Consider the following 23,481-nt stretch of genomic DNA (forward strand, 5'->3'; position numbering starts at 1 on the left):
ACTGAAAACATTTGGCCTTTACAGAAAGTTTCCTTATCCCTATGTTATGCAATTTTCTGTAAATTTTTATTTTCACTTACTAGACTGTCTCCAGTTTTAAAAATAAATAAGTTACATCATAGCCTTTGTACAATTAGATAGGGAAAATACATACTGACTTTAAAAATGAAAAGCAGATAACATCCCCCACCCCCAATCAGTATTTTTGTCAAATTCCTTGCAGCAGCTGTTTTCGAAAGAACTGATTGTGCTTGCTAGGATTGCAGGTTTAGGGTGATTTTTCTTCCTTTACAAAAAACAGTACCTCAGGTTTGTTTGGCTATTCAGCAGGACAGTAGGAGAACAGGCAAAAAGGTAAAACAAGGCAGCAGAGAAGAAAGGAAGAACTGCCAAATCAAAACACCAAGAAAGCAAATATCACAGTATCAAGACCTACAGAAGAAAATGTCCATTAGCATTATGACAAGGGAGGGACAAAGCACTATGGTAACTCAAGCATTATAGTAGGGGCTGTTTCAAAACCAGGTATTCAATTATTTCAAATGTACACCTGCAAAAATTTGTGCTTAATTCCCATGCACTAAGCAATGTTTGAATTATTTTTTCCCTAAGTATGTAATATAATTTAAAAAAACTAAAACTCAATTAAATTTTTTAAATGCAAAAATTTTAAAAATAGAGTTGTCCTCTAAATTTCATTTAAAAACCTGTTGCCCTATTAGTTTAATACACTTAAAATTGATATTCTAGTTACTAAGTACAGAAATTCGGTGCTAATCCTTAGAATACTTTCCTCCTCAACTAAAATTACAATCATCATTCTGTAGACAGAGAATCCAAGATCCACAATTAAATAACTGATTGGAAGGAAAAATAATAGTAAGAAATGGACTATATACTAAAATATATACCTAAGTTAGGATTTATTCCTTAAAAAACCAAACCCTTTAAGTTGTACAACCATTACCTCATATATTCTAAATGTCAACAGATTATTTCCTGGGTAATAATTTTTAAGTGAACTTATTCCAAACTACTATTGAATCCATCATTTATAGTTTTCCATGTGACTGGCTTCAAACTAAGTGTGTCACGTGCATCTTAATTTACTCATTTAATATACAAGCAACCAAAACGTTTAACAAATGTATTTAAAACTAGAACTATAAAAATATTTACCAATTTGTATGATCAAGAGAAACAGAAAATTTCCCCAAAAAAACTTATTATAAAATAGTGAAAATGAAAAAGAAAATGTTCCCAAGCAGTAAAACTGGAAGCAAAGTTTTAAAAATTTATACCTATTTTTGTCTTCTACTGACGTATTTTCTGAACTTTTGCTTTCTTCTTTAAAATACTGGCCTGAGCTTGATGGATTAGCAAAAGTAGATATGAAAGGTCCCAGAGACTGAAAAGCTGCTTGGCGAACCTAGAAGAAAAGAAAAACAGTCATGAAACATAAAATATGGGATTATTAACAATCTACTTTCCACATACTTAATGAAGTATGTTTAAGATAATAATAAAGTTTTCCTAAAAGAAACACAGATTCAGAACTATAAATCATTCCTCAGCTAGATTTAAAGTTCTTTATACACTATTTTCTTTTTTACTTTCAATTTTCTTTTTTATCCTGGCTTGAATATTTAAACCATGAGAGTATGAATATGAGATCCTATAAAACATTTACATGGAACAAAACTAAAGAAAGTCCTGTTGTGTTCTCAGGAACAATAAGAATGAATAAAATCAAGATGCCAAACAGAAAATATAAAGCTATAAAGTCCACAAAATGTGATAAATCTGTTTAATGTTTTAGGATAGGAAAGACTGTAATTTATTCACTACAAGGAAGCAAGGCAGATGTATGGGAACTATATACATGCTCATCAGGAATACAATATTGACTTAAAATATTTTTCACAAAACTCTGGAAGCATATATTACTGTTATCAATAAATGTCTCAAGTAGGAGAACTGAAAAGGTTATAGAATTATACTTCATACTGTGTTCCTGTATTATGTCTGTAAATATGATTAAAAACCACAGCATTTGTAAAGGAGATGTTCATGGGAGGAAATAGAAGGATGGACACAATCTGACAAAAACAACTATGATGGGAAAAACTATAAACCAATTTCCCTGAGATTTCACCTTTTAGGCATAACAATACCTTTTCCAAGTTTTAAAATAAGGATTACATGAGATGTGTAAATTTTATAAAGGCAAATAAATACATGGAAAGTATTGGTATTGACCTGCTTGGAGAAGTAGTTACCAAATTATTAAATTGATTTTTTAAAAAGGCTAGAATTACAGTCATGATAGCAAAAAGAATAGTGTGTGCTTAGATTTTTTTTCTTCTTTTATTTCCATAAAAGCAGAAAAGTAACTTTTAAAATTATATGCACGTGTTTAGTCTACTCTGGATATTAAAACTCTGAGCTTGTCTCAAATAGGCATAGATTTATAGATACATCAAATGACTGAGATTTAAGGAATCCTTCACTTTAATATATACCTCTTCCCAAATTAACAGGAAATACCGCATGTTGCTCTAACATAGTAGTTAAAATTTCAAAATAAAAACTTCAAATAAGCTACAAAGTCCTTTCTAATAATCTTACACAAGATGATAATAAACACATTAAAATAGTACTAAGGCTTAAGTCTCTTCCTGTATGTAGATTTTGTTTTGAAAATGGATGTGGTGAGATCCTGAGATCAACTTCTGGCATGACAGCATAAGGAGCTCCACTGGCCCACACTCTCCAATGAAATGGGGAAAAACTCCACCATTCAACACTTCTGGAAAAGCCCTAAAGGCGAACAACAAATTAAGTAATATCCAGTCAATAAAATCCACAAAGCTCAGTAAAAAAGTTGAGAGTCTGAGTATATGAACCAAGGCCAGCTTGGGGAAGCTGAGCTGCTATTCCAGACTGCTGTAGCCAAGAACAGTGGGCTCCCTCTCTTCCAGCTCCCAGCTGGAGGGCTTTCAGCATTTGCACCCCTGCCCTCAGCTACCTGTTGCTGAGAACAGGTCCTGGGCAAGTGCAGTGGAGTGCTAGGGGTTCCCTTCTTCCTGAGGCCCAGTGGAATAGAGGCTCTACCTTGGATGGGGATCAGAATCCTGAGGCCCTCAAAGCCCATGCCCGAGTTGGTGAGGCTGGGAGAGATAAGCCAAGGGAACCTCAAGCTGGTGAACCTCCCACTCCCACCAAAATGTTCTCATCCCAAGGGTGACTGTGGGCATGCAGACCCAAAGTTGTGCCTCCTGAAGGGGGAAATAAGAATCCACTAAATTATTCCCTTAGTCACTAAACAAACAAATAACAATTACAAGGTCCCAAGAAGGGTTATCAATACCCAAATTTGCTGCAATACATTATCTAACTAAAATGTCCAGTTTCTAACAAAAAATTACAAGGCATGGAAAGGAACAGGAAAGTATGATCCATACACTGAAAAAAAAAAAAAAATAAGTAACAGAAACTGTGTGTGAGAGCAATAAAATGTTGGACTTAACAACAACAAAAAAAAACACTTCAAAGTAGCCATTATAAATTGTTCACAGAAATAAAGGAAAGCATGATTAAAGAAGTAAAGGTATGAAGATAATATCATATCAAATAAAGAATACTAATGAAGAGAAGGATATTTAAAAAGAGAACCAAATGGAAATTCTGAAGTTGAAAAGTATAATAGCTGAAATAAAAAATTCACTACCTGAATTCAACAATAGATCGGGACTGGCAGAAAAAACATTAGTGAACTTGAGGTATATCAATATAACTTATACAAGGTGAAAAACAGAGAAAAGAGAATAGGAAGAAAATAAACACGATCTCAGAATAATGCGAGACACCATTTAAGCACACCAACATATGTGTAATGGGAATACCAGAAGAAGAGAGAAGACAAAATATTTGAAGAAATAGATAATATGGATAGACCTATAACAAGTGAAGAGATTAAATTGGTAATAAAAAAGACTATACCCACAAAGAAAAGCCCAGGCCCAGATGGCTTGGCTTCACTCCTGAATTCTATTAAACATTTAACATTTAAAAGAGAATTATTACCAATTCTTCCCAAACCATAGAAGAATAGGAAACACTTCCCAACTTGTTCTATGGGGCCATTATTACCCTGATAGCAAAAATAATAAAAAGCCATAGAAGAAAAAACTACAGACCATTACCTCATATATGAATATAAAAATCCTTAACAAAATACTAGCAAAATCCAACATATAAAGAATTATTACACTATGACCAAATGAGACATGCCAGATATTAAAGGTTAGTGTACAAAGGTAGGGAACCTTTTTTCTGCCAAGGGCCATTCATGGGCCATACAAAATTATCAACTTAAACATTAGCCTGCATATTTGGTCACCCCTAATGCCTCGGTAGGGCCAGACCAAATGATTTCGTGGGCCTTATATAACCTGTGGGCCAGATGTTCCCCACCCCTGCTTAAAACCTGAAAATCAATAGACTACATCATAGCAATGGAATGAACATGTTTTATATTTGAACAGAAAGTTTGTCCAGTTTAAAAAAAGTAAGTTAATACAGCTGTCTATTGTCTATTCCTAGAATGAACAATAACATGCCATAAATAACAAATTATTACTTGAATTATGAACTCCAAATCATGTTTGCTGTAAAATGTATTATTTACAAAAATAGTAATTAAAACAAAAACCTACCCAACGTGAAGGATCACTGATCAGATTAATAAATAGTGCTGATAATTTAGTCCGTCGGATTTCTTGACATGTTGCACATGAAACCGCCATGAAGCATTCAGCACAAGCTTTCCGGACTCCCCATACGTTATCAGAACAAAGTTGAAAAAACCTAGGCAGCTATGCAAGGACAGTGTTTCGTTAGGCAGACAAACAGTGCAATACAGGCACACCTCATTTTATTGTGCTTCGCTCTGGCAACCCTGCATGAAGCAAGTCTATTGCCACCATTTTTTCATCAGACTCAGACGATGGCTAGCATTTTTTAGGAATAAAGTATTTTTTTTTATTTATTTAAATTAATCCCCACCCAAGGATATTTTTCCCATTGATTTTTAGAGAGTGGAAGGAAAGGAGGGAGGTTGGGAGGGAGAGAGAGAAATAGAAACATTCATGTGAAAGAGACACATGGACAGTTGTCTCCCACATGCACCCGACTGGTGCCAGGGATCAAACTTGCATCGCTCTGACAGGGAATTGAACAAACGACCCTCTGGTGTGCGGTCTGATGCTCCAACCACTGAACAACACAACACTGGCCAGGGCACAATAAAGTATTTTTAAATTAAGGTATGTACATTTTTTTTTTTAGATATAATGCTATTGCACATTTAATGGACCACAGTATAATATAAACATAATTTTTATGTGTACTGGGAAACCAAAAAATTCACGTGACTCTCTTTACTGTGACATTTACTTTATTGTGGTGGTATGGAACCAAACTCGCAATATCTCTGAAGTATTTGTGTAGTTTTATTTCATTTTCTACTTTTACAGTGTTTTAAAGTATTTGATTTTAACAAAATTTAGAAGACCTGTTTAGCATTAATACTCAGTAATTTTAAATGAAATACATCTAATTCATAAACTATTGGCTATGAAAAAACAAAATACTTGCAACAAATATAGCTTAAATGTTGTTTTTCAAGAGCTTATACCTAAACTTATTTTGCATAACAAATGTTTTCAGAAACTCTCAAAGTATGTTAACTTGTACATTAAGTATATATATTTTATGAATTAACTATTTAAAAAGAACCAGCTGTTGATTTGTCACTGAAAGACTTGAGGATTGCTAATAAAGATTAATTTGAATAAATAAGAATTGATTTATTTAATAAAAATGAGAGAGGTAAAAACTGATCGATGGTCCTTACACATACTTGCTTTTTTTTTGGTTAATCGTTACCCAAGGATATTTTTTTCCATTGATTTTTTTAGAGAGTAGAAGAGAGGAAGGGATGAAGAGGGGACGAGAGAGAGAGAGAGAGAGAGAGAGAGAGAGAGAGAGAGAGAGAGAGAAACATGATGTGAGAGATACATGGATTGGTTGTCTCATGAATGTGCCCTGACCAGAGCTGGGGATTGAACCTGCAACCCAGGTACACGCCCATGACCAGGAATCGAACCCAAGATCCTTTGGTATGTGGGCCGATGCTCTAACCACTGAACCACCAGCCAGGGTCATATTTGCATTTTTAACAAACTGTCTTTATAAAAGCACAGTTCAGATTACAGAAATTTAAACTCCTAAACTCAAAGTCCTACTCCCTTCTGGTTTATATTTGTGAAATTGTATTAATAAAATCTGGGAGTAAATGTATACACTTTAAACTTTATGTGCTATTTTGTAATGCACTACTTACTCCTTTATTACTCCTTTGCTTCTGTAATACTTACCAGCATTTCTTCAGTAGCTTGCTGGCCAACTACACTGCAGATATCTCCAAAGTTGGCAGCACAGACCTGACAACAAAAGCATTATTGACATTTCAAAGTATATAAGGTTATAAAAATAACCCTTTATTTTTATTTTTTTAATTTGCATTTTCTTAATTGATTTTTTTTTGTTTTTAGAGAGAGGGGAGGAAGAGAAAGAGAGTCAGAAACACTGATGAGAGAGAAACATTAATCAGCTGCCTCCTGCATGCTTCCTACTGGGGATCTAGCCCGCAACCCCGGCATGTGTCCTGATGGGGAATCTAACCAGTGACCACTTTGCGCGTGGGACGATGCTCAACCAAATGAGCCACACTGCCTGGGCTAAAAATAATCTTCTAAATTTCACATGTAAACACTAGAACCAAGTGTTCTTAAGCAAACAAACAAAACAAACAAACAAGACTAAAAAAATACCTTTCGAACATGAAACATTCTGCAATCACAGCACATCTCACAAAACCTAGGCAGGATAAGACGCTCTGTAATGTCCTTCCCAACCATGGGAGCCATTTTGCACATTATCTAAAATAAATAAGAACAAAAATACACTGAAAATATCTTTAAACAAGGCTTTCCCAGTTAGTTTGCTAACTTATTAGAAGCATATAATTTAAGAATATATAGTATATGATATGGCATCATTATACCATTACAAAAAATTCATCTTATCTGAGTTGAAGACAGAAAAATAGATAGTAATCACCAATAAAATCAGTTAGTAGTTACTAAATGCACAGTAAACCCAGAGAAAATCATTAAAACTTCATTTTCGTCTACAGTTTCAATCTTATTAATCATTTTTCCTGATAACTTTAAAAGCAGTAAAACCCTACATTTTCTCAGTAAGAAAATAAATGTTGACTACTTAATTTAGTGGGAAAGAGTATCTATAAGAAGGATCTGGGTTTAATGTATCTATATTACTAAGAAAGACTGGACAGAGGCAGTCCTTACTTTACAAAGTACTATTTTAAATGGAACTTGCGCATACTGGAACGACATCCTTACTCTGCAAAGCCTAGGTTCCAGGGAAGGCAAGGACACAGTTCCGACACGCACATGTGTCAACTAATGCAGTGGTAGGCAAAGTGAGGATGAACTGTTTGAAAACCAGCCCAACATTCTTTAAATAAATTTGCCCCACAGTTGATATAGAAAGATTTCTGATGACTTCTCATCGTTTATCTATTCATCTATTCTATCTACTCCCAGCCATGCAAATAAGACAAATAAAAGGCATACAGATTGGAAAGAAAGCTCTACTCATATGTGACACAGTTGTCTGCATAGAAAATTCCACAGAATCTACAAAGAAGTCACTAGAACAAATAAACGAATTTAGAAAGTTTGCAGGATACAAACATGTCAGAATACAAAGATCATATGCATTTCTGTAAGTTAGCAATGAACAAGTGGAAACATCCTTAGAATTGGGGATAACACCTAAACCCCACAGCCAGTTTTGTTATTTGACTCTATGCTGTTTCTAAGAATTTCCAAGCCCTAAGTTAAAGATCCAAAGTTATACTGTATCACTGATCTACAAATGTTTATTAGAATAAATTATTCCCCAGGTAGAGAATAGCTGGGAAGTCAGGGAATGAAAAACATGACAAAATAAATGTAAACCAATTGTAAGAGCATCACAAGTTTCATCCAGTGCTATGTATAGTCTTTTTACTGTCATTACAATATTTTACTATTATTATATCCTATCACAAATTATAGCAGAGCAAGTTAAACTCTGCTCATACAAACCAACAATGATGCTGAAATTGATTTCCCTTCATGAGGAACTTGTGAAAAAAAACACCTATGTTTTAGAACCTGACAGAGGCGGTGGATGTACAACATTATGAAAATACTAAATGTTATTTAACTGTACACCTTAAATGGCTAATTGTATACTATGTGAATTTCACTTCAATAAAAATGGGATTACTGGGAAAAAAGTATCTAAACCTTAACCTATACCAGAGTATCTAACCTTATTAACTGGTACTTGAGTATCCTCTCTAATAAAAGAGAAACATGGTAATTAGCCATACGGCCGCTACCCTTCCCATTGGCTAATCAGTGAGATATGCAAATTAACTGCCAACCAAGATGGCGGCAGGCAGCCAGGCAGCTGACGCGAACAGGTAGGCTTGCTTGCTTCAGTGACGGAGGAAGCCAAGCTTCCCCACCTGCCTTGCCGGCCTCTCAGCTGCACTCTAAGCAACACTGTAACAAATATAGAAGCTAAACAAAACCCCAGGCTTTGGCCAGCAGGACTGCAACATTGTTTCAAATACAGAAGGTAAACAAAGGCCAGAAACCTGCTTTCAGCAGCAGAGGTCTCATAGCTGGAGCCAAGCCTCAAAGCTAAAGCTGGCCCAAAAGAAAAAAAGAAAAAAAGGAGCGGTTGGGAGCTTCAGTCACCCGCCAGCCTGAAAACGGCCCTCAGCCCCTCACCCAGGCTGGCCAGGCACCCAAGCGGGATCCCCACCCTGAAGGGTGTGTGACCAGCTGCAAACAGCCATCATCCCCTCACCCAGGCTGGCCAGGCACCCCAGTGGGGACCCCCACCCTGATCCAGGACACCCTTCAGGGCAAGCCAGCCGGCCCCCACCCATGCACCAGGCTTCTATCCTATATAGTAAAAGGGTAATATGCCTCCCAGCACCGGGATCAGCGGAGCAGCGAGGCCTCCAAGCACCGGGATCAGCATGACAGGGGGCAGCGACCAAACCCCCTGATCACCCTGCGGCTCTGTGTGTGAAGGGGGCGGGGCCACAACCTCCCTATCTGCCCTGCTCTGTTCGTGACAGGGGGGAGCTCCTCAACCCCCTGATCGCCCTGCAGCTCTGTGTGTGAAAGGGTGCGGCGCCCCAACCCCCTGATCCGCCCTGCTCTGTGTGTGACAGCGGTTGTTGCCCCAACTCCCCTATCGGCCTTGCTCTGTGAGTGACGGGGGGAGCTCCTCAACCCCGACTGGCCCTATTCTGTGCGTGACAGGGTACGGAGCCCCAACTCCCCTGATGGGCCCTGCTCTGTGCATGACGGGGGCAGCGCCCCAACCCCCTGATGGGCCCTGCTCTGTGCGTGACAGGGGGGAGCTCCCCAACCCCCTGATGGGCCCTGCTCTGTGCGTGACAGGAGGGAGCTCCTCAACCCCCTGATCAGCCCTGCTCTGTGTGTGACAGGGTACGGAGCCCCAACCCCCCTGATGGGCCCTGCTCTGTGTGTGACAGGGGGCAGCGCCCCAACCTCCTGATGGGCCCTGCTCTGTGCATGACAGGGGGGAGCTCCTCAACCCCCTGATCGGCCCTGCTGTGTGTGTGACAGGGTACGGAGCCCCAACTCCCCTGATAGGCCCTGCTCTGTGAGTGACACGGGGCAGCGCCCCAACCCCCTGATCAGCCCTGCTCTGTGCGTGACAGGGGGTGGCACCGCAACCTCCCTATCGACCCTGCATTGAGTGTGACGGGGCGATGCCCCAACCCCCCAATTGGCCCTACCCTGAGCGTGACTAGGGGTGGCATCGCAACCTCCCAATCCGCCCTGCTCTGTGCATGACAGGGGGCGGCGCCCCAACTCCCCAATCGGCCCTGCTCTGAGCCCGACCAGGGGCTGCACCTAGGGATTGGGCCTACCCTCTGCCACCCAGGAGCAGGCCTAAGCCATCAGGTCATTATCTCCCGAGGGGTCCCAGACTGCGAGAGGGCACAGGCCGGGCTGAGGGACGCCCCCTCACCCCCAAGTGCACAAATTTTTGTGCACGGGGCCTCCAGTATAAAAATAACAAAATCAAGAAATTTCTAAGGGAAATGGACTAGAAAGATGATCAAATTCATTCTACTAATGTTTCAGAAGTACCATAATATTTTGGTTTTTTTTTTTTTATATCAACAAAGATGTTTATTATTTTATTTTAGGTTTAAATAGTAAACTCTATTCCAAACAGATTTGAATAAATTTTCAGGTGAATTTATCAGTTTCCTAATTTATGATCAGAATTCTTACTATCTGAACTCAGGAACCATAGATGTGAAGTGCAACAGATATTACTATATATTCTAATTCATACCCTATTTTTTATGGTTCTCTATAAAAATATTTGTTCACCATGTTAAAAAACCCAGAAAATTTACTATTATGCTTGACTTTATTATGTGCATAATGTTTAGTATCTGTATATCATTAATAACCATAATTTACATCAAGTAAAATTACTTGCTTGACTACCCTTCCCCCAAAGACCATAGTATCAAGGGCAGGATCCAAGTATTACTATTTTTTTCCTACTGTGCTTACACAATGCCTAGAAAAGTGTTCAACAGCAATTAAAGGGGTTCAAATGTTTCTTTATTCAATACAGTTGTTTTTAACTGCACTGTTTTTTTTCTCCCATCTTATTTTTCCATTTTGACATAATAATATCTTACAGTTACTTATTTTCCTGCTATATATCTTGCTTGAGCCCAGTGACAGAACCATCTAATTTCCAGTTGCTTGGCACAATATGGGGCCCACCAAAAATACACTTCTTTTCTTGTAAGCCAGTCATTCTATTTCAAATTTTAATTATTTGTGGCTACTTTGATACCTAATATATGTATAAACCCTATAGCACATAATGTAGCATAGTATTTATTGAGCACCTTCTAATTAGTCAATACAGGACTAATTTTTACCTAAATTTAAAAAATTACATTCTACTTACAGCCACAGCTTCTGTCTTCACATCGTCATTGCTATCTGGGGCAGTTAGCTCTATGAGGACAGGGCACACTTTGGTCTCCACATCAAATCGCTCAATTAACTCTTGCTCCAACAGAGCCAGCAAAGCTGCCTGACTTGTTTTTCTTACCTAGGAAAAAATTATCAGTATATGGTAAACAAAGTACAGACATGACATAGCAAAGTACATACATAATATAACTCTATTACTTGACTTTACAAAACTGAAGACTTCTCATCTCAACTAGTAAAACCATGCAAATAAAAACGATGGCTATTTTCAAGTACTGCAAAGACAGAACCTGGTAGATAGTGTTATAACAGAAGTGGAACAAAGAAGCCATCTTGTAAAATGTCTCACAAAGAAACTCTCTGAGGGACACCTATGTGGGAGCCAAGTGACCAAGTGAGGATGCAGCTAGGAGGCATTGTCTATAATAGCATTAAGGAGACCTAGATTTGCCAAATTCTCAACACAGCTTGTCTAAGACAAATGGTCTTTTGTAAAACAGAGTAACAGTGACAAACAGGAAAAAATATTGAAATGAACAGATCATTCTACATATATCATACTAGATAAATTTCCATTAAGAACATGTAAATGGCACTCTTACCTGATTATTCTGATCTGCGAGATATCTAACCACAATAGGTAGTAAGTATTTGGAAAAAGCATATGGGATTGAAGGCCGGTTTTCTTGACAAAACAATGCAATATGAGGCACCTGTTCCATCAGCTCTGCTCTCACAGTTGGTTCTATTGAAATGATAAAAATGTGAGCAAACATTCCCCACAATAATAAAATCTTTGCCTGGGCTTGAGAGTATTTAGGAAAGGTTTACTTTCATTCTCATTATAAAAGGTCTTACAAGATGTTCTCTAACTCTGCAATCCTTTACACAATCATATACTGGTACAGGTCAACCCTCTGAGTTAAAGGAGGACCTTACCCCCAACCCAAGCTTGTATCTTCATAGTATGCACTTAGAATGCAATCATTTCCTACAGTGACTGAATGAGTTTATTCATTACCTACATTGTGCCATACTGTGCTAAAGATTAAGTATCCAAGTCACATCAACTATAATATGGTATTATCTATAAGCTCTATTTAAAAACCTCCTCGGGCCCTAGCCAGTGTGGCTCAATGGATAGAGCATTAGCCCTCGGACTGAAGGGTGCTAGGTTCAATTCCAATCAAGGGCACATACCTCAGTTTCAGGCTGGATCCTCGGGCCCAATCAATGTGTCTCTCTCACATCGATGTTTCTCTCCCCCCCCGCCCCCCATTCCACTCTCTCTAAATATCAATGGAAAAATATCCTCAAGTGAGGTTTAACAAAAAAAAATAATACAAAAAATAAAAAAATAAAAACCTCCTCAGACAAGTCATAAGAACTGGCTTCTAATTTAAATTTAGTCAATGAATGGAGGATTTCTAGTTAGACTTAACTAAGACTAAAAAGGTATGTGATATTAAAGGAGACTATTAAAAGATTTTTTTACAAAACCAAAAAGTCCTGAAAAGACCCAAGTATATATGGCATATTTAAATATGACAAATATGGCATTTCAAATCTCTGGGTTTCAAAAGAATGAACTATCCAATAAATAATGGTAAGAAAATAAGCTAGTTATATCAGAAAAAAAGATTCCTATACTGCACACCTCACATTAATTCTAGGTAAATTTAAGACCCAAAAGTTGCGTTTATTTTTAGATCAAAAGCAATGAAAGACAATATTTTTAGTGGGAAGCCCTTTCAAGGTGAACAAATCCAAAATCAACTAAATACCAGCACATTTCCCTTTATAAAGGCTTCATTATAGGCAACAGATGCTACATACTGAATCAAAAGGCAAAAACGCCTAGAACAAAATAATGTACAATAAAATATTAATAACTAAATATACCTCGAACCCATTGTTCAAATGAATACAAGAAAGAAAATGAATAGACAATTCATAGAAGAGATGCAAGTGACTGACAAACACACAGACATGATGGATTATCAATGTAAGTCATTACATCAGACCTAATTAGAACTTTGGCACCTATTACTAATATTATTAAAGTTACCTAAAGGTAATTATGCATGAATACGTCCAGAAGAGTTTTGGATTTCAACATTCAGAAATTAATAACACATTTACTATATAAAATCATAAAAATATAAATGCTAAATTTAGGGGAACAAAAAATCAAGATAAAAGTTGATAAAATAAGGCAGAACAAAGGTTTAAAGATTCTAAGCTCCTTATTTGCTTAGGAAGATGGATTATATACATTAACTTTAAAGTTGAATATTGGGTCTGTTATAAGATGTCTGGATTTTAATAACAGGTTTTTACTTTCTTGCTACTAATAGGTTAGACAATTTACCTAGGAAAAGTTTTAAAGAAATTTCTTATTACACTAAGTTTTTCATTAGTTTTAAAACCACAAATTTGGTAAATGAAAACTTTCTCTGCATAAACATATACCTGAATCGTCAGCTAATCTGCTAATTCTTTCCAAAACAGCAATACAATCTCTTTCATCATCGCAGACTTCCCTCAATGTATCCAGCAAACTCCGGGCCACCATTTGTCTACACACACACAAAAAAAATTACATAGTGTTCAGTGGCATCAATAGTTAACATTCAGAATTTCAAAAGGCAGAATCTACATAGTTTCAAAGAAATTTTTTCATTATACATTTAATAACATATGTTAAGTCCCTAATTCCTTTAGTGATATATGCCATCATGGATTTTATTTTAAAAAGATGAAATTGAATATTCACTAAAATATTTTTCATCTTTACCTAACTGATTTAACAAATTTCTGAAGTCACTGAAAATTCATATCAGTAATTTTCAAGTACAATGGGAAAATTTATTCATTCATTATATAAAACATCTTTACATATTTTTACTAAATGACTTTTATACATCTATACTCAAAAAAAATTTAAGCAAAGACTTTCAGATTTCCCAGAAAAGTCTGATACAGGTGGTCTTATGACCATAAGAGAAACAATGCATTAGAAAGAGTGTTATCTTAGTCACTTGCATGTTACAATTCCCTTGAACATCATCTGGCATAAGGTAGGTATACAACATCATCTGCTGAAAGAATAAGGTACTCCTTAGGAATTTCTTTATAATATCAAAATTATGTCTAATAGCAAAAAGCAACGGTTTCTCTTTCTTTTTTTTTGCCAAAAAGCAAAGAAAGAGTGCTGTATGCTTTCTAGGATCAAGGAGCAAACAACTATAAAAGAGGCCGTGGCTATGATTATTAAGAGAACTTGGAGACTCAGACTGCTCATGTTAATAATACCTACTTTAAACTGGGTAATTTTATTTTCCCTCCTGAAATTAATGTAATAAAAACCATCCTTCCATTTCTACTTTAGTGAAAAAAATATGCACATACCTGTTAAATACGTTCTCACTTGCAGCATACTTGTCCAATCTCCCCAGTGGCGTCAACATTTCATCTTGTGAGACAAAGTCCAGGGCTGAAGGTATAATAATCACATCAGACTCTGAGCTGTAGTCATCCACACCAACTATCAGAGACATCAGAAATACTCCTTATAATACTCTGAAACTAAAAAGCACCCTTTGCCTGTCTGAAGCAGCTTATGTAAAACTGCCCTCTATGAGTCTGGAATGGTACAAAGAATCACAAGAGAACCTTAGAATCAATTCAGAAGCCATGAACAACAGAAGGATGCTTTCTCTCTCTCTTTTTTTTTACAGGTATGTGCTAAATTGCCTCTAGAAACATAGGAGTCAAGAGGCTGTAGAAACTCAGTATGGTGTGATCACAGAACAGTGATCAGAAAAGAGTAATCACAGAGACCTGAGAACTTACACATTCAATTAAAACACAACTTGTCCTATACAGCAGAGTTGCGCAGCGGAAGCGTGCTAGGCCCATCATAAAACACAACTTGTCCTATACAATAAAAAGGTAATATGCAAATCGACCGAATGGCGGAACAACCAGTCGCTATCACGCGCACTGACCACCAGGGGGCAGACACTCAATGTAGGAGCTGCCCCCTGGTGTTGTTCAGTGCGCTCCACAGGGGGAGCGCTGCTCAGCCAGAAGCTAGGCTCACGGCTGGTGAGCACAGCAGTGGTGGCAGGAGCCTCTCCCGTCTCTGCGGCAGCGCTAAGCCATCAGTTGGACATCCCCTGAGGACTCCCAGACTGCTAAAGGGCGCAGGTGGCTGAGGGGACCACCCCCCCCCAAGTGCACAAATGTCGTGCACCAGGCCTCTAGTAAATAAATAAAATGTCAAACACTGATAGTTAATTCTGGAATGCAGTCAGAGAAAAACATTATACACAGAAGAGAAAGACAAGAATTACAGCAAATTTCTCATCAGAAACAATACAAGCCAGAAGACTGAAAGAAAAATCAATGTCAACCTCCAACTCTATATACCCTGTAAATAGAAATCTTTCTAATATCTTTGAAATTCATATTGTTCAATGCAAAGGAGAAATAAAGGTTTTTTTCAGGCATACAAAAACTGACAGATATTATCACCAGCAGACCTGCATTATAAAATTAAAGAAAGTACTTCAAGAAAAAAATTATACCAGATGGAAATCTGGATTTACAACAAAGAAATGAAGAGCAACAGAAATGGTAAGTATATGGGTAAATACAAAGGCCTTCTTATTTTAAAAAATCTCTTTAAAAGGATAATTAACTGTTTAAAGCAAAAAACCCTATCTAATAAAAGAGAAACATGGTAATTAGCGTACGACCGCTACCCTTCCCATTGGCTAATCAGGGCGATATGCAAATTAACTGCCAGCCAAGATGGCAGCCGGCAGCCAGGCAGCTTAAAGCGAACATGAGGCTTGCTTGCTTCAGTGACGGAGGACTCCAACGTTCCCCGCCTGCCGCTGCGGGCCTCTGAGCTGCAACTCTGAGCAACTATGTTACAAATATAGAAGCTAAACAAAACCCCAGAAACCTGCTTTAGTCCGTCGGGCTTCAGCCAGCAGGATCGCAACATTGTTTCAAATACAGAAGGTAAACAAAGGCCAGAAACCTGCTTTCAGCAGCGGAGGCCTAAGAGCTGGAGCCAAGCCTCAAAGCTAAAGCTGGCCCAGAATAAAAAAAGAAAAAAAGGAGCGGTTGGGAGCTTCAGTCACCCGCCAGCCTGAAAACAGCCCTCGGCCCCTCACCCAGACTGGCCAGGCACCATAGTGGGGACCCCCACCCTGATCCAGGACACCCTTCAGGGCAAACCAGCCGGTCCTCATCCATGCACCAGGCCTCTATCCTATATAGTAAAAGGGTAATATGCCTCCTAGCACCAGGATAAGCGGAGCCGCGAGGCCTCCCGGCACCAGGATCAGTGTGACAGGGGGCAGCGACCAAACCCCCTGATCACCCTGCGGCTCTGTGTGTGACAGGGGGTGGGGCCACAACCACCCTATCTGCCCTGCTCTGTTCGTGACAGGGGAATGCGCCCCAATCCCCTGATCAGCCCTGCTCTGTGCCTGATAGGGGGAGCTCCCCAACCTCATAATCGCCCTGCGGCTCTGTGTGTTAAAGGGTGCGGCGCCCCAACCCCCTGATCGGCCCTGCTCTGTGTGTGACAGGGGGCGATGCCCCAACTCCCCTGATGGACCCTGCTCTGTGCGTGACACGGGGCAGCGCCCCAAACCCCGATTGGCCCTGCTCTGTGCGTGACAGGGTACGGAGCCCCAACCCCCGATGGGCCCTGCTCTGTGTGTGACAGGGGGCAGCGCCCCAACCCCCTGATTGGCCCTGCTCTGTGCGCGACAGAGGATGGCGCCGCTACCTCCCCATCAACCCTGTCTTGAGTGTGACAGAGGGCGGTGCCCCAACCCACCAATTGGCCCTACCCTGAGCTTGACTAGGGGTGGCATCGCAACCTCCCAATGCGCCCTGCTCTGTGCACGACAGGGGGCGGTGCCCCAACTCCCCAATCGGCCCTGCTCTGAGCCCGACCAGGGGCTGCACCTAGGGATTGGCCTGCCCTCTGCCACCCGGGAGCAGGCCTAAGCCATCAGGTCGTAATCTCCCGAGGGGTCCCAGACTGTGAGAGGGCACAGGCCGGGCTGAGGGACCCCTCTGCCCCCCCGAGTGCACAAATTTTTGTGCACCGGGCCTCTAGTATGTACTATAAAATAAAAAGATTAAAAATGTACTGTGAGGGCCCAGCCCTCAGGGGTTGCGCATCAACCTGTGAACCAAGAGGTCACTGGTTCCATTCCATCAGGACACATGCTTGGGTTTCAGGCTCGATCTCCTGTAGGGGGTGTGCAGGAGGCAACTGATCAATGAGTCTCTCTCATCATTGATGTATCTTTCTTTCTTTCTTTCTTTCTCTCTCTCTCTCTCTCTCTCTCGCTCTCTCTCTCTCTCTCTCTCTCTCTCTCTCTCTCCCCCCTCCCCTTCCTTCCTCTCTGAAGTCAATTTTAAAAAAAAGATTCAGAAAAATGTATACATTACATTGTGTGTGTATAAATTATTATAGAGAAAACTGGCAAAATGCTAACAATGGCTGAATGTTTTGTGTAGGGCTTAAAGTTTTCAAAGTAACAGTTTAGTTTAAAATAAATTATTTCATTATTTGACTGCAAGTTAGGTTTATGTCCTTATTTAGTGTGGCCAGAAAAATTAAGATTCATCTCACCCAGCACGTATGCAATAAAGGCCTACTGTGTGCTGGACACTGTGATGGCTAAAGAATAAAAATGTTACAGACCTTGAACTTACCACAGTATAGTGCAGGATCGGCAACCTGTGTTCAACAGGTTAAACTAGCCCATGTCTGTTTTTGTAAATAAAGTTTATTGGAAGACAGCTATGCTCATTCATTTATGTATTGTCTATTACTGCTTTTGATACCTTGGTAATAACTTGGCTATTACTTAACAGGAAAGGAGTAAAGGGAAGCCTAAGTAATATAGGCATGCCTTTTATACAGCTTTGCTAATTTAACACTTTACAAGTCTTTTCCCCATTGATACATGGGGGAAGAGACTGTACAACAGACCCATGCCCAGTAAGGTCTTAGTGACATGGAAAGGTGCTTGTCTGTCAGTCACACCTGGAAGGAAGTCAGTGGCCAGAATAGGCGTGGCCACTGAAAAGGCATGAAATCTGAATAAACTCCTGAACAAAGAAAGTTTGCTCCCTAGGCCAGTGATGGCGAACCTTTTGAGCTCGGCGTGTCAGCATTTTGAAAAACCCTAACTTAACTCTGGTGCCGTGTCATATATAGAAATTTTTTGATATTTGCAACCATAGTAAAACAAAGATTTATAGTTTTGATATTTATTTTATATATTTAAATGTCATTTAACAAAGAAAAATCAACCAAAAAAATGAGTTCGCGTGTCACCGCTGACACGCGTGTCAGAGGCTCGCCATCATTGCCTAGGCTCTTGGCTCTCTCTCTTGCTGTTTGCACCTGACTCCTATTGCAGTGGGGCACACACATTGTGTGGGCCATGTGGACTCCACACAATACATGAATGGAATTTAATTAGCCTGATGCCAAACTGGGCCCGGCTGCAACATGGAACAGAAGCTTTGGATACTGGCCTTGCTTTTAGCTCTACTGGAACTCAGTTGTGCCTTTTTCAGGACTGGCTTAAGTGGCATGGGACTTTACTACCTGAGGGCTGTAACACCACGCCAATAAAAACCATTCATTCTCCCATGTGAATATTAGAAAATTCACTTTCTAAAGATATTGTAAGAACCCTGCTCCCACAAGCGATGGAGAAATTTGTTTCTCCAGTAACACTTTCACCTTACATTGGCAGATCTAAGTAGGTACAACAAACAGCACATGACCCACAAAACCTAAAATATTTACTATCGGGCCCTTTCAGAAATTTTCCAACACTGGTCTAATGATGTAGCAGAAATGCAATTAAGTCACTGCTTAGGGACAAAAATTAACAACAAAAAAGAAAAACAAATCTGAAGGACCTTATAGCCTTAAGCAAACAGGTATGTCAAGTTTCAATTTGTACTTCGTGGAAATATGTTTATCAGAAACCTTCCCTACAAATATAAATATTAAATGTTTACAAAATCCTGACAAATGATCTAATGGTACTGTTGTAATTTAACCTAGTTATGCAGAACTGCAAAGGAGTAAAGGGAAGGCCAAATATTTTGGGGATGCCGTTAGTACAATTTTGTCAAGAAGCTGCAGTTTAGATACATGCCCAGTAAAGCCTGGGTGAAATAGGGACGGTACTTGTCTGTCAGTCATACCTGGGAATAGGTGATTGGCCAGAGTAGACATGGCCACTGCAATTATGGGAAGATTGAAGATATTTTATCTCCTAAACAAAGTTCTCGCTCTTGGCTCTTTTGCCTCTTGCTCTCCTGGTTGCAGGACTCTCATGCTCATACCATGTGGACCCTCCACACAACTGACTAATGGACTACAACTAGCCTGATGCTACACCAGACCCAGCTCCACCATGGAACGGAAACCCTGGACTCTGGCTCTGCTTCTAGCTCTACTGAATCCCCAGCTGCACATCTTCCAGGACTGGATTAAGGAAAATGGGACTTTGGAAACCGAGAGATGTAATTCCACCCAAATAAAAATCACTCATACTCCTGTGTGAGTCTCAGAAAATTCTTTTTCAAGAGATATCATAAGAACCCTACACCCACTAGCAAAGGAGAAAGATGATCCATGCATTTCTCCAATGAAACTTTTACATGTATGAAATTGTCCTATAGCATGTTTAATCTCAATTTAAGCAAGAATAATTTGCTAAAGTTCATTCTATGACTATTTCAAAAAACATTTCCCTAAAGTATACACATAAATAAGATATCAGTGTATTTATCTGCTTTCCAATTAGCTACCAAAATCAATTCTTTCTTTTTTATTTTTTACATTGTCCATCAAACCTTTATTCCATTTATTTAGTAAGCATATCACTTCCTTAATTCCAAAACTAGCTACATAATGTTGTGCAATAAGAATGCATTTATATGCTTTACACTGGAATTATTCACTTATATTTGTACTTAAATCCAAAGTAGCACCAGTAGTGTTTCTAGTTCATTCTGAACTCCCCAAGACCTGAGTTCACTTGTTCTAAAGATACTAAAAGATTCAAATTGAGTTTGTCAGGCTTGAATTCATATATAACTTTAAGGATGAGTATTATAAGCAACAACAGACTCTATGTCATATTAATCCACTTTTTCTGTCTTCCTTGTCTAGTGAGATAAAGATCTTTTGAACTAACTCTGGTGTCAAGTCACTGACATGCACTACATTAATTCTCTATTCACATGATCCATCTGCCTTTAAAATGTACTCATGTTCTTTCAAACTGAAGCCTTATTTTCCTCCCCACCCAGGTAAATGTAACCTTTCCTATGTTTTTCTGTTTTTAAAGTTCTATAAATCCCGTATTATTAAGTGCCCGCCCACATAATCCAAAAGAGTTGAACAATAGTAATGTTAAGGAAATGGAGATCTAATTCTAAGAAGAAAAATCTCTGAATTCGCATAGAATAATTTTAAACTTCTCTTTTGGAATCTCCTTTGCAAATTCACCCTTGATTGTTGGTTTCCCTGAGTCTAGTCCAGTGGTCAGCAAACTGCAGCTCGCGAGCCACATGCGACTCTTTGGCCCCTTGAGTGTGGCTCTTCCACAAAATACCACGTGCGGGCGCGCATGTACAGTGCGACTGAAACTTTGTGGCCCATGGGCACAAGTCGGTATTTTGTGGAAGAGCCACACTCAGGGGGCCAAAGAGCCGCGTGTGGCTCGCGAGCCGCAGTCTGCCGGCCCCTGGTCTAGCCTGAGGCCTTTATTCCTAAGTGTACACTCCTTTCCTAAGTAGTTTTACCGAGGCCATGGATTCACTCATCACATGTACACAAGCTAACGTACACTGAAGACCATGCTTTCTAACAGTATTTGACAATCTGAGAAATAGGTAGCTTATCAAAGCACTTGCATGCGTGGATCTCCCTTACATTATAGCTGTGTTGCTTGTTCCCTTCAGCGAGTAAACATTTTTCTTATAATCTATTAACCCAATTACTTTGGTTAGTAATTCTTTTTCCCCCACAGTTAATCCAAATATAAAATCTGAGCTAATCCAGGTCCAAATTACCACCAACCCCCAATAAAGTCTTGAATTTATTTGAAGTCTGGAAGTTATTTCTACCAAAAACTACGCTGATAAATTTTAAATTACTTTTATAGGTGTAAAAATTATTTTTATCAAATCTTGACTTTGAATATAAATTCAAAGCAGTATATAAATTTGAATATAAATTAAGCAGTAAGATTTTGAAGTGACTACCTAGTGACAGGTTCAGCCCTGGCCAGTTTGGCTCAGTGGACAGAGCATTGGCCTATGGACTGAAAGGGTCCCAGGTTCGATTCCAGTCAGGGGTATGTACCTTTGTTGTGGGTGCATCCCCAGTGGGGGGTGTGCAGGAGGCAGCTGATAGATGTTTCTCTCTCATCGATGTTTCTGACTCTCTATCCCTCTCTCTTTCTCTCTAAAAAACCAATGAAATACATTTAGAAAACAGCTGAGAAAAGCAACTTGCTCAAGATCACACAATGAATAAGCGGCAAGGGTCAGAATTTGAACCCAGGTCTGAAGATTTACAAAGCCCAGTGCTCCTTCCCCCTACACAAAACTTTCCTGGGACATATTTCAGAATTATAGAATGATAAATGCTCAAATATCAACCAAACTGATATAAAGTAGGCCAGAAAACAAGTCTGCTTCTAAATCTAAGGGGATAAGGAACTAAGACTTGACGTAGGAGAGTCAGGGGATGGCTTTGGAGAAAGGAAATCTTAGGTGATGGGCCAGAAAGATCAGTACAAAAACAGCTTCTTAGAAGTTATAGGGAATGCAGGCCTTTCAACCTTCTTAGTCAAAATTCCATAGATGTGCCACCTCACTCTTCTCCCTAAAACATTAAGTTAGGTTTATTTTTCAGCTCTGGTCAGGTAGCTCAGTTGATTAAGGAGTCATCCTGATGTGCTAAAGTTGAGGGTTTGAGTCCTGGTCAGGGCATATACAAGAATCAACCAATGGGCTGGCCGGTGTGGCTCAGTTGGTTCAGTGTTGTCCCATGCACCAAGGGGGCGCTGGTTCAGTTCCCGGTCGGGGCGCATGCCCGGGTTGCAGGCTTGGTCCCCAGTGGGACCAAGCAGGAGGCACCCAATTGATGACCGATGTTTCTCTTTCATTGATGCTTCTGTTTTTTGTTTTTCTTTCATTGATGTTTCTCTCTCTCCCTCTCCCTTCCTCTCTCTCCAAAAAAACAAACAAAAAAATCAATAAAAACATTAAAAAAACAAACACAATCAACCAATGAATGTATAAGTAAAACAAATTGATGTTTTTCTTTCTCTCTTCCGCCCTTTCTCTCTTTCTAAAATCAATCAATAAAAATTTTTAAAAATTAGGTTTATTTTCAGATCCAAGCTAACAGCAAAACACCCTAATTTAAGTTTAGGGACTGCCCACCATGTAGCTGATGGCAAAAATTGTTTGCCATCAAGAAGGAAAAATCCAAAACTCCAAAATATAAGGCAAACATAGGAGTGTAGTAATAATAGTTTAATAAATATAAATTCTTTATTTTGATGAGAAGACGAACTGAGATAAAAGGAGCAGAAATAAAATAAACCAGTGATCAAACATATGTAGCAGACGAATGAACTTTATTTAATAAGAGGTATTTATCTTTCATAAGCAGGAAGAATAAACAAAAACCTCTGTATTTAGATGGGTTGGTTTGTGTGCAGCTACAATCCCAGGCAGCCAATATGTGTATTTTTACAAAGGGTTTCCCCTGCTTTTTCCTTCTGTTTTAAAAAAAGTCTACACGGGGAATTGTTACTCAAGGCATCATTAACTGATTCTATACACATGTGGGTATCATTAAAACCATCTTAAGCAATCTTTTCCTGGATATCAAGTATATTCAATCTAAATAAAGATTTCTCCTGTCCAGTCTTGTTGGTAGCAATTAAAACATGCTACCAAGTCCCATGACTCACTTTTCCAAATCCCCATTTAACATTTATAAATATCATGACTTCCAAGGGCACCTTCCTAGGATTTTTGACTGATTCCCTGGCGCCAGCACTTCCCCAGGTGGCAAGGATTTAAGGAAGTTTATCAAAACTAGTTTCAGGTTTTTAAAAATAGAGTGCAGTATAGGCAGTTACACCCAATTAGTTGTGATTCATGTAAAAGGATT

General features: G+C 39.1%; 1 protein-coding gene across 1 annotated transcript in view; it reads right to left on the bottom strand.

Annotated features, from left to right (window-relative positions):
• PPP4R1 (protein phosphatase 4 regulatory subunit 1) overlaps positions 1 to 23,481 on the bottom strand; it is a 56,876-nt gene that overhangs the window by 27,862 nt on the left and 5,533 nt on the right. The window contains exons 3-10 of the mRNA XM_081096506.1: positions 14,628 to 14,763; positions 13,689 to 13,795; positions 11,819 to 11,961; positions 11,188 to 11,334; positions 6,897 to 7,004; positions 6,441 to 6,506; positions 4,719 to 4,877; positions 1,302 to 1,429 (exon numbers count right to left, since the gene is read on the bottom strand). Of these exons, the coding sequence (XP_080952632.1) occupies positions 1,302 to 1,429; positions 4,719 to 4,877; positions 6,441 to 6,506; positions 6,897 to 7,004; positions 11,188 to 11,334; positions 11,819 to 11,961; positions 13,689 to 13,795; positions 14,628 to 14,763 (994 nt within the window). The remainder of the gene's footprint in view (positions 1 to 1,301; positions 1,430 to 4,718; positions 4,878 to 6,440; positions 6,507 to 6,896; positions 7,005 to 11,187; positions 11,335 to 11,818; positions 11,962 to 13,688; positions 13,796 to 14,627; positions 14,764 to 23,481) is intronic.

The sequence above is a fragment of the Myotis nattereri genome (genome assembly GCF_964212035.1).
Source record: "Myotis nattereri genome assembly, chromosome: 8".
NCBI classification, from domain to species: Eukaryota; Metazoa; Chordata; class Mammalia; order Chiroptera; family Vespertilionidae; genus Myotis; species Myotis nattereri.